The sequence below is a fragment of the Harpia harpyja genome, chromosome 19 (genome assembly GCF_026419915.1).
Source record: "Harpia harpyja isolate bHarHar1 chromosome 19, bHarHar1 primary haplotype, whole genome shotgun sequence".
In the NCBI taxonomy this organism is placed as follows: domain Eukaryota; kingdom Metazoa; phylum Chordata; class Aves; order Accipitriformes; family Accipitridae; genus Harpia; species Harpia harpyja.
The window spans coordinates 18,293,680-18,305,285 of record NC_068958.1 but is presented as its reverse complement, the minus strand read 5'-3'; the positions used below and the strand labels follow the sequence as shown (position 1 = coordinate 18,305,285).

Sequence of the window (11,606 nt, the reverse complement as noted above, 5' to 3'; positions counted from 1 at the left end):
TTGTAACCAAAACTTTAATCCCAAGGATCTCACAAAAGACATTTTACAAGTGACATGAAAATTCTTGTACAGTAAAGAAATGTTTAATTCATAACTTTTACAATGTACCATTACACACTCAACACATCCACTCCAGTTGTCAGTTCTGCTGTGTATTTGGTCTGTTCAGAGGTTCTGGAATAGATGGTCAATCAACAATCATCTATTTAAGAAGTACTCTAGTCACATGAAGTACAAAATTAACTGACCCTACGGCTAAAGATTTATATTTCACGTAATATAAAGTAGCTCACTTCCAGGTAATGGAAGTCAGAACTAGAGCTCTGGATAAAACTGCAGCTCAGTCACTCCCTTCACAGGCCGCCTGCTCGACGTTCCTGACTATTTCCGAGAACTGTCCTATGAAGCATCTGCGTCTTGTTCTGCACAGACGAACACCGCTCATGGCCATGCTTCTGCAATGAACACATCTTCATTGCATGCCTCCTTCCAAAAGCTGAATCCCAGCAAAACATTCCCCAGCACATCAAGACCAGAAGCATTCTATCTATGCCAGACAAACTGCTTACCATTCAACGCAACAAAAAGTTATGCATAATGGTACATTGTAAAGTGATTAATATTACAAATCATATGATCTGCTCAGAACCATATACAGATTCACATCTTTACATTTGCCACCTGTTACAAGATACAAGGAACAAAGCAAGTTCAACAGCTAAAACATTTTAAAAATGCACCAAGCTTTATGAAGTTTCAAAACAAAACAATGTTCTGTACATACTCCTCCTGTCCTCAGATCTAATGACTTCCTGTACACAGCTCCTTCTCACAGTCCTATTTCCTCTCATTTGACCTGGAGCGACTAAAGAAGAAAAGACACGTTAGCAACCAGGTGCCAAGAGCAGCAGATTTTGCTTTAAACCCCTCAGCCCCAATTAGTAGATGGCAAGATAAGCATTTAAAAAATAATGTTCATTTAATAAAACTGAGTATTTAATTCTTCAAGACAAAGAACTTCATAAGACACTAGAGATGATTCTCCACCACAACCTTCTTCAGTATTACCAAGACATGGAAACAATCACTTTCACAGATTTATTCAAAATGCATAACCACTAAAAGACTCATCCTACCTGCGAGACCTGGAAAAGGAACGAGAAGGCTTGTGATTCCTCTCCCGTGAGAGTGATCTCTCTCTTCTTCTGTCTCTGGAGAGGGACCTGGTAAAGATTACAATGCAAGATGATTATAGCCTCAAAGCAAAGCTGAATTAGGTTAACACGGCTATCTAAAAAGCTTCCCTTCAGGAAGTTATGTTTTTAACTATTCAACCAGGGGAAACCTGTTAAAGATTATGATATTAGCCTTTCCTTCAGGTAAGGATAATCAGCTGGAGCTACACAACACAGCTTAGGTTGTGTTGATCTATTCCTTTGCAGCAGTTTACATCTGTTCAGAGTCACACTGCAAGTGACAGTGCCTCAGCTAACATGGCGTGTCCACATATACCGACACATCCCTTACAGCAATGCAGCATCCTATGCTACAAGAACGTAAAAATAGCATGTGAACTCTGGAAGCTTCAAAGACCCTAACACAAAACCACGTTACACCGCTGTGTCGTTACCACCTAACACTTTCCAGTATGGGACAGCAGAACATGGTCACTACGCTTCTTATCATCTGTACTTGTGACTCATGGTATCTGGAGGGGAGTAGCACATTAACACAGAAACTTTGTGGAAAAACTGGCAGGAACCTTGGACAGCTGCAGAACAGAAGAACTAGTTACTTCCATTCTTAATATCCTTCAACTGGTAACCCTGGAATCTCAAATAGCTGTGTAAATATAGTAACTCCAGGCAATCAATGTAACAGAAGCAAACCCTTTTCTCCCTTTTACCGAAATTACAAAGCCTACCCTGGAGTCTATTAATGCATACTGCCCAAACGTTAAACTGTTTTGGTTCATTTCTTTGTAAACCTCCTGGACGAAACGGTCCATGCTGTAATTAACTGATGCATACCTGCTGCGGCTACGAGAAAAGCTTCTCCTTCGCGGTGATCTAGAACCAGAAAAAGAAATGTGAGGCCTTTTTATCAATTCTTTTAGCATTAACGGGGTGAGGCATTTCCCAACTTGTCAAACTCACTGTTGGGCCCAGGGAACGTGCCAAGAATAACTGGCATCCATCATCCAGTAAAAGGCATGGAAAGATTAGGCAGTAAAACAAAGCTCAGTGTGAACAGCACGTTTCCAACCACGAATTCACTTTAACTAAGAATGCTTCATAGCAGAGTTGTCCAATGCAACACTTTCCATTTCAACTAAATACACTGCCCAGAACACCACACCAAAGTCCCACAAGTGGTTCCAAAAAAAAAAAAAAAAAAATAGCACAGACCAAATGTTTTGGAACCCATGCAAGCCAAAAGGTCCATAACAAGACATAAGAGATACCAAGTGGAAAAAAGTGAAAATGCGCTCAGTGTAAATATTGATAATGCCATTAAGTGCTACATTAGAACTGCATATTTGTGATTGTCATTTTTAATGCCATAGAGTGTGTTTAGACTATTTTCTTAAAAAATAAAAATAAAAAAAAAATAACCTTAGCTCGGCCCAGTTCATCCCAAAAAGTAATTGTTTTAAGTTTTGAAAACTGTTAGTAAAACCATTTAAAGGTGATAGGATTTTTCTGGCAAGGAAAAGCTAAGTTTGTTAGAGCTTTATTAAAAATTTAGTTTGGCATCTCACATGCAAATATACTGGTTTTTACGTTATTCACAGTGTAAGAGCTTCCATATCACCCTTAAAAGTTTTCTCAAGCAACATATGTACGTTACCACTCAATTATGCACAGCCAGCCTTTGATTGAGAAAAGTAATTACTTATAAGCCGCTTACTCCTTATTTTAACCAGCAGTAAACTGTATAAGCAGGAAAAACTTACTAGTTTTTGGTTTCAACAAGCTAGAAATGGTGAGGTGAGGCTGCCGGACTGACTGCCAAGAAGAATTTGCTGAAAAGGTTTTGCCAGATGTTGCGTTGTATTTAGTTGGTTGGCGAAGGGGGTGTTGTGGATTTTTCCTGCTTTTTTGTTAGCCGAAGGCTGCTGCTGTAGTTGTTGTGAAGACATTTGGTAAATAAACAGCTGAGCTGATTGGCCGGGAATGTGTGGGCGGTCGAGGTGGCTGCTGCCGATTTGGTTAAGGTTGGAGAGAAGGCTGAGAGAAAACAGCATGCTCGGGAACCAAAGGGCGGTGCAACCTGACGACTGGCCATGCCTGGGTCATGTGAAACGACACCAGCCAAGCTGAATGGGGCGCGCTGGTCACATGACGCTGAAAGGGCTAGTTGACTGGCTAATGCAGACTCAGAGGGTGGTGAGAAGAGACATGATGGTGACTCTGTAACGGGTTCATTTTTATTAATAGATGGACCAAAAAGCATAAAAAAAATGAAAAACAAGCCATCAGTACAACCATCTATTAGCTAACAAATACTCCTAATGTGTTATTTTTCAACAGCAAAAGGGTAAGCTTGAAACCCTGACTTGTGAGGACTTCACTCACCTGCAACAGGTAAATTCAGTCCTGCAAAAACCACGTTGCAGACTTAAACTGCCAGACAAGCTAGTCTGGGTCCAAGAACGTGTCAGTTACCAAAAATCCTGCTATATTTTAGAGCTGGGTTTGCAAACCTCAAGTGACAGGATCGTCACATGATGCTTTAATTCCAAACTAACACTAAAGTGTAAAGATTCTAGATGTTTAGAGCAACTGTTACTTCATCTATTATTAAACAGCTGCCTACTTGGAAAGTATTTAAATTGTGCAAACAAAGCGGAGAAACACATCTGTATGGAAATGCTAAGCTGCTGTATGTCATGTTTCGCCATTATGGAATAAAGGAAAGGAACAGCCTAAGTTGAAGTATGGGGAAGAAAGGGAAAGTGTGACTAGAAGATGAGCCGATTTTAGGAGGAACGAGGATAGGTCCAGGATAGAGGGCGCTGACTACCAACTTGCACAGTGACCTAAGGACAAAAGCCAACATTCAACACAACTTAAGTTCACCTCGATTTTGTGGGGTTTGGGGGTTTTTCTTTTTTTTTTTTAGCATTTGCCATCTCCAAATTGTGATCAGATAGATGAATGTTATCCATCAACATGCTTTTAAAAAGCCTGCTTCTAGGATGCTAAGTGGTAACAGTGCCAACAGCTCTATGAGTGTACTTCGACCTAGGGTACCTGCGACGAGGAGGAGGACTTCTCCTGCGATAGTCATCTCGAGGACGCCTGCCCCAGGATGGAGGTGGACCACGGTTCCGACTCCGTTTCTCACCATTGGAGAGTTCCACTCTGACACGACACCCACAGAGGGTTCTGGGAAAAGAGATTGACATTGGTTAGCATCTCCAGGGGCAAGTCTCCATGCAGAAGAAAACTGACGGAATAGAGAGGGGGAAGGGAAAAGTCAAGGGCAAAACCATTCTGCCTATACACGTTAGTTGAAGTATACAGTATTCGGAGTAGACTCCAGCATGACAGACCAAAGGTTTGGCCACTTCTGAAAGCTTGCCATACTATTAAAGTGGGCAGAGAAGGAACCAAGGACCGTCTCCCTCACCAGTTTTGCCTCTTTATAGTAACACCATCTTTAATTTAACTAATGCACACCAAGAGGTCCAAGTCATGTCTAGCTTGGGAGTCCAACTCTGTAACATGTAAAATTAACTGTCCCAATGCTATTCCCATGCTATTAAGAAAGACTACCCTTATATCACCATACAAATAAATATTGTGTAACAAACGTGTCAAGTTGTTCGTTTTGCCAGTTGAAGCTTCCCAATTTAAACTGTATCACTACCCACAATTTCTCTTATTTCCACCAGGCAAGCCAAACACGCAAGAAGCACATTTTACCTTCCATCTAGTTCTCTTACTGCATCAGCTGCATCTCGTGGATCTTCAAATTCCACAAAGGCAAAACCAGGAGGATTTCTTGCCACCCATACACTGCGCAGTGGTCCATAGTAGCCAAAAGCTCGCTCTAGTTCAGTTTTGTTGCCATTGTTCCCAAGGTTACCCACATAAACCTTGCAGTCCAGCGGACAAGAGTCACGATGCATCGCTAGGACAAAAAAAAAAAAGCTCATGTATATTTAGCACACAGCAAGTGTTTATTCACTTACAAGGGAAGCAGTTCTGTTGGTTGCTTTTCCCAGAAACTTCCAACAGTGATATGGTCAGACATGATAAAAACATTAACCTGTGTGGAAGGGGCGGTGGAGGGAAGGAGAGTGTTTAAAACCAAACAGAAAAGCTAGCTGCTATATCGTAATCGTGATTAAAATTCACTACTTCAGGGAATTTCCTTTACTTTTAAGGACGGCAGTGTTTCTCAGCGCCCCTCTCGCCTGCCACGGGTTACAGCGGGGGCCAGGCCTGCAGGGGGAGCGCTGCGCGGGAGAAGGGCTCCATTGTTCTCGGAGCGGGATCCGGGGGAAGCTGCACATGCCGGGGGGAGAAGCAGCGCCATGTCCGGCAGAGACCACGCCGTGAGCGCTCGGGGAATCCCTCCCGAGTATCTCCTCAGCGCTGCGTGCGCGGCGTGAGGAACCAGCGCTCCCCCGGAGCGGGCGGGAAAGGCGCCACCACCACCCCCGCGGCACCTCCCTCCCGGCCGCACCTCGCCTCACTGGCCACGGAGAAAAGGCGGCGAGCGGGCTCTTCAAGGCAATCCGTGGTCTACCCGCCTTCTCCCCGCCCGGCTTTCCTCAGCGGAGCAGCAGCCACCGCCCGCGGCCCAGCTTTACAAAATGGCGGCTGCTCTTTGTTTGCCGCCACCGGGCCCCGCCGCTTCCATCCGCCCTGCCGGGGACCGAGACCGCGGGTGCCGCCTCCCCCCCGCCCTCCGAGGTGAAGATCCTCACCGATGCTAAGAGGGAGGGCGCGCGAAGGGAGCCCGCGCTAAATTCGTAGCCGACTCGACCCTCAACGAGACTCCCGCTCCGCTTTTCCTCACTGGACAAAATGGCGGCAGGCCCCTACCCCGCCCGCTCTTATATACGGACAGCCCGCTCCTACGTGAGAGCAGGCGGCAGCAAATCAGAGGGCGCCGTTCCCCTGATTGACAGCTCCTCTCATCCCACCGCCTCCGCGCGGCCCCAAACGGCGGCGGGCGGGCTTCACCTCAGCGAGAATGGCGGGAGCTCTCAGGTCGGCAGCTTCCCCTCCTCTCGCCCAAAATTTCGCTTTAGAAACCGATTAGCGAGGGGAGACGTCAGGTCCCTCAAATCACGAAACGGCAACACGCCCAGGGAGGCTCTTTTGCTGGCTAAACGGAAAAAGAAGGTTTTGTTTTCTTGTGTCTCCCTTACCCGGTGGGATACATTCAGACTATGTTTTTTAAGCAGCATCCCCTCATCATGAGGGTTTTACACGTATGAAAGCTTCGATTCACTAATAGCCATTTTTCCCCATGGTCAGGGGCTTTAAATGTGTTGAGCAAACCAGTGTTAACCCATAGTTTTTGGTAAATGTTATGTGTGGGCTTCCACCTACTGAGGCCCAAAAGAGGGAAGTGGTTTTTTTCAGCGCTCAGTAGAAAATGAGAGGATTTGAACTGAGGAATTTTAGTTACAGAGGGCACAGTCAGTGGTGCTGATGTGCTTTACTAAACTCTCATTCATTTAGCTAGGTTTTAACGAGTTAAAAACCCAACTTGCTCCAGAGGGGTTGCCTTAGATAACAAACCTTGTTTCAGGTTATCAACTAATAGAGAAACCCATCCAGGGCTGCTGCTGCAGTAACTTCCCAAAATGTCACTTTGCAGCCATATCTGTAGGCTGTTTAATCCAGACTTTACCTTTTTGACTTGGGCCAGAGAAGACAGGTTCATCTGGTACAAGTATAATTAATAATACTTTGAGTAATATTATATGTGATAAGTAAGGCATTTTGAGTGCAAATTAATGCACACGTACTGTGTTTTCCAAGCCGGAACTGTGCGTCCTCAGTCTACGAGAATTGTACCAGCATGTAAAAAAAAATTACTGGAATTAAAGACAACCTGTTGCTATAATTCATTTGAATTTTCCAAAATCTTTTGAAGCGTCCCTCATTATTTTTAAGAGCCTCTTCTCAGTAAAATCCTCCCAAGGGTCAAAACTGGCCAAGGGACAGAAAAACAACAAGGATTTTGAGGTAGCTGATGCTCTAAAGTATCTTTACCATGTGTACAGTTATCTGACAGTTACCTGCTTTTAATTAGTCTAATGCATTGTAATCTAAATTAGCTGATGGTTAATTTCCTGAGGCAACACAATGAAAGGAAATAATTTGAAGTTTACTTAGGGCTGTTCAGCCATTTCACTTTATGACTTCGAGATGGTGATTTCCCATGCTCGCCTCCCTTCTCGACTGGCGTTTGCAACATTAACTAGACACCGCCTCACATCACCTAATGTACATTTGACACATGATTTAAGTTTTATAATAATAAGTATTTAAAAAAAAAAAAACAAACTAAAACACACCAAACATTAGTTAGAGAGCAACTGGGACAACCCTGTAATCTTAACAGATCTTCTAACTCCATATCAGATTTACACATGACATATGAAAATAATTACAGATGACAGACTTGGCAACAAAGGATTTATTCAGAAGTAAGTTCACCTCCTGCAAAGTAAACACGACATTCAGCATTCATCTAGGACATACTACCTGTTCTATTCAAGGCACTTCTTACGTGGGCTTAGGCCCACCACCATGTTTTATAAATCACATGCTGTAAAAAGCACATCATCCAAACATAATCCATTTTCAGTTTGCTTTTGGCATTATAAAGAAACTAAATGTGGCACACAACTGTGACAAAAGGCAGAGGTCAGAACAGAGGCAACTGTATTCAGCCAAAAACCCAACCTATTTCCACAGTCGGTTTTAGGATGCCCCAACATAGCCACGCAGCACTTCAGTAATTCAAAAGTCAGCATTTTGATTGTCCTCCGAAAGATGATACCCTGAAACAGCTCTGAGCCGCACTATATATGTGTACATGTATACATATATGCAAGCTGCATTGTGTTACATTACTTTCTTCCTTATTCCAAGTTTGTAAGATAGTGTTTGAAAAATCCTGCTGCCTTGCAACTCTCTTGCTTTTGCAGTAAGAAAATGCCATTCGTGTCCAATATTTATGAGATGTACAGAACTTTTACATTCATTGGATCTTCCATAAAAGGAAGGAGAGAACACTGACTTTACAAACAAAACCATATCTACTCTAAACAGGTGGGCCGAGACTAGATTGAAGAGGCATCTAACGCCTGCACAATTACAGTGGAACACAGTTATCTAGTTTATAACATGGCCAGACCAGAATCCATGACCACACTGACATGAAGTAAGGTGTTATATTCAAGCTGCTGTCATGATTTCTGAGATTTAAATCTCACATTAAAAGATGAACACATTCTACCCATTATGATTTGGAAGAAACCTCAGCCATGTGAGCCAAATTTAAGGGATACTTCAGGAGACAGACAGTATTTACTGAAGAATACTTCTGTCAGCAATAGGATCTCTTAGAGATGCTCCTCAAGCAAAACTAGACATTAGCAAAAATACTTATTTACTGGCATGAGTCTCTCTACAGAAAGGTCTTTTGCTAGGAAATGTCATTACACGAACATAACAGGAACTGGTCTGAGGGGACAGACCTTTACATCAGTCAGAAAGCTGACTGCACGTAGTCATACCTCAGCTAGGTGCTTGTGAAGTTCTTGTGAATTCAACCCATTTTCACATCCTGCCAACAGACTAATCTTGATGAAGGCTACTTTTTAAAGAAACAGTGACTTACACTTGCCTGATCTTTCGATAGATTACAACCAGCTGGTGTAAGCTTATTCCTACCACGACTGCTCTTCTGTTTACAGGGTACAAAGTCCCTGTTCCTTATTCCCTTACTTTTAAAATATAGAATTTTTTGCACCGTTAAAGCTTTTAGCTGTGCCTCAGACCTCAAGTAAAGGGAGAGTGAAAGAACAGACTATAATTTATACATCACAGACCTAAACTAAGACACACTCAGCATCCAGCGCAGGGGCACAGCATGTCCCCAAGACTCAGCACTTGGGGATTAGTTAGCAAGAAGTCCGGTTATTTGAATGACATATCATTTGGAGACTTAGTTCCTCAACCTTCATCCCCATCTTTCCAGGTGTGAGCCTTCTGCCATTGCTGGGGTCCCACCTCCTTCTGCATCTTTTACATCTGAGGGCTGGGTGTCGATTACAACCCCAGACCCTGCCGCTGGGAGCCCCATGACCTCTGTATGGTGGCAGACTGACGAACCGCTCTCCCTCAGGGCCAGTACACCATTTGCCGGCACTACAAAGAAATAAGAAATCCAGACCAGCTCTTGGCCAATTTGGTCCTTTAAGAAACACCTTCTTGGTCCTACAACACTAGCAACTGGGCACCCTCTCTAGCATGAAGCCCTCTAGTCTGGGGACAAGACAGCTGATTGCCAGGTAACCTCTGGGCTCCCCTGCTTCTCAGGCAGGATTTAGGGCTGCCCCTGAGCCCCAGCCCTCGACTCAGCTGGGGTCAGCACCCACCTGCCCACCTCCTCCCCCGGCCCAGCCAAGCCAAGGTGTGGGCACCAGATGGCGGCATTCCCCTCTCGCAGGGGCAGATCCCGCAGAGCTCCTTTGCAGGCGAGGCAGGCCCCACGGCACTGGGGGATACCCCTCCTTTTGTTTTGTTTTTGCTCAGTCGAGGTTCTCAGCAGACTTCTCCAGGCATACTGCAACCCCGTCGAACCAGGAGCGAGCTCAGAGAGCCCAGCGGGTGTTGCAGAAGCTGCACAAGGGACTGGAGGCTTTGTCTCAGCTTCACCTGAATTTGTTTTGCACACAGAAAATACTCCATCTGGAGACTATTTTGGGAAGGAAAAAGAAAGAGTCAGCCTCAGGCTTGGCTCCAGGGCAGGTTTTGCAGGACAAAACACTTATCCTTGCTACTGTGTTGAAATAGACCTGTAACTCTCAGGCACTTCTGTAAATCTGGCTTGAAATCAGTAAATGGAAAATTAAAACAGTGAGCCTGACTCACTGCTGTTCAACTCCAATTTTAATCCCCTGGAAGATGGGAGTTCTCTCTGGGATGAAGCAGTACGTAGTGGATTAGGGGCCAGGATTTAAAACTGCCCACGCAGTCCAGATGCTGGCCCTGGAGCCTACCCCCCAACAAATGCGATTACTTACGCCTCTCCGGATTGCACAAGACTGTCCCCCCAGCAATAAGAAGGTGATAAGAGCTGTAAGTGAGGGGAAGCCTGGAGCCTGCTCTCTAGGAGCTGAATTTCATCTCCTTTAGTTACCGAGGTGATGCTGCTGTTAGCCCCTTCCTGCCAGCGGCAGAGGGCTGGTGATGGCCCCTGTAGTGCTGAGAGATGCGGGTGTAGTGGTGCAAAAGTCTTCGTGGCCTGTGGGTTTGCTGCGAGGTGTCATTTCCTCTGATCTCTCAATTAGGGAGGCCAGGAAGAGAGAGCAGCCATTCATTACCAGCAGCTCAGGGGAACTATATTTACCATCCAAGTGTGGTCACAGAGTTTCCTCTCAACAGGGCGGTGTCTTTGTTTCCACACACGGCACTGAACAGCTCATATGAATTTTAGTCTGTTAGGCTAAGAGCAGTTAGCGAAAAAAACCCCAAACCCAAGCCCAATCCAAAAAACCAAGGTCGATTTTTACATTAGAGAAGCACGAAGCCTTCTGGAGCCCACACTCCTGTTACTGGTGAATAACAGAACGGCACGTGGAAAAAAATTACCAGATCTGTCTATCCATCTCCCTACAGATAGAGGATCCCTTTGAGGCAGTACAGTCTTTGTTTAATTAAGTTTTCAAATCCCGGGCAAGAGGATCCCTCTTGCCCTAACGAGGCTATTTGCACATTTGCTTTGCTTCCTGTTCCCTCCCCCCATTCCATCTTCCCCCGCAACTGGCCTCCAGGCTTTCTCTTTCCTTTTTCTTTCATGCTCTGCAGCAAGCCATATTCCCTTCCTCCCCCACCTGGCTCCCTGGGGAGAGGACTGGAAAGCAAAACAAAAGAATCACTCACTAGGAAACCGTAATTTGCACAGCCTTCCTCGCTCAAAGGCTCCCACTGAAAAAGGTAATTCAACAGCAAAGGCACCCTCTAATGCAAAGTCAGGCCTTAAGACCAGGAAAAGCCGCCGGAGGGTGGGAACGAAGGCTTTGAAGCCAAGGCTAAAACCTTTGATGGCTCCAAGTGTGCTTGGAGGGAGGCCCCGAGGTAACCAAACTCCAATCAGCTGGGCATGCTGGTAACTTCCCGGGCAAAATGGGCTCTTAGTTTGCTCTACAGTGTTCAGGGCTCTTGCAGAGATTAATCTATACCAGCTAAAAATACCACTCGGTAGTGCTGGTTGTACAATTTCTCCTTGTGAAATTAGGAACGTTCCGATCAGAGTTAGAAATATTAACTACGATGTGTGTGGCTGTGGTATAAGCTGTGCAATCGACACATTTTATATTTTCTTCAGAAATACTGAAAACCATG

At 44.8% G+C, this 11,606-nt stretch overlaps 1 protein-coding gene across 1 annotated transcript; it reads right to left on the bottom strand.

The window, feature by feature from the left end:
• On the bottom strand, positions 1-6,081 carry SRSF3 (serine and arginine rich splicing factor 3). The gene is made up of 6 exons (XM_052815295.1): positions 5,942-6,081; positions 4,932-5,139; positions 4,257-4,391; positions 2,031-2,069; positions 1,137-1,223; positions 1-865 (listed from the first exon to the last, which is right to left on the bottom strand). Exons 2-6 carry the CDS (start codon positions 5,135-5,137, stop codon positions 838-840), a joined length of 495 nt encoding a protein of 164 aa, XP_052671255.1. The 5' UTR covers positions 5,138-5,139; positions 5,942-6,081; the 3' UTR covers positions 1-837.
• Positions 6,082-11,606: the final 5,525 nt, after the last annotated feature.

What these genes read in the sequence shown, in the direction of transcription:
- SRSF3 (XM_052815295.1), bottom strand. Translation starts at nt 5,137, where the DNA reads ATGCATCGTGACTCTTGTCCGCTGGACTGCAAGGTTTATGTGGGTAAC. An exon ending in GTAAGAGAACTAGATGGAAG is followed by an intron (nt 4,392 to 4,931) that starts GTAAAATGTGCT and finishes CTCTTTTCCCAG; the next exon opens with AACCCTCTGTGGGTGTCGTG. An exon ending in AGTCCTCCTCCTCGTCGCAG is followed by an intron (nt 2,070 to 4,256) that starts GTACCCTAGGTC and finishes TTCTGGTTCTAG; the next exon opens with ATCACCGCGAAGGAGAAGCT.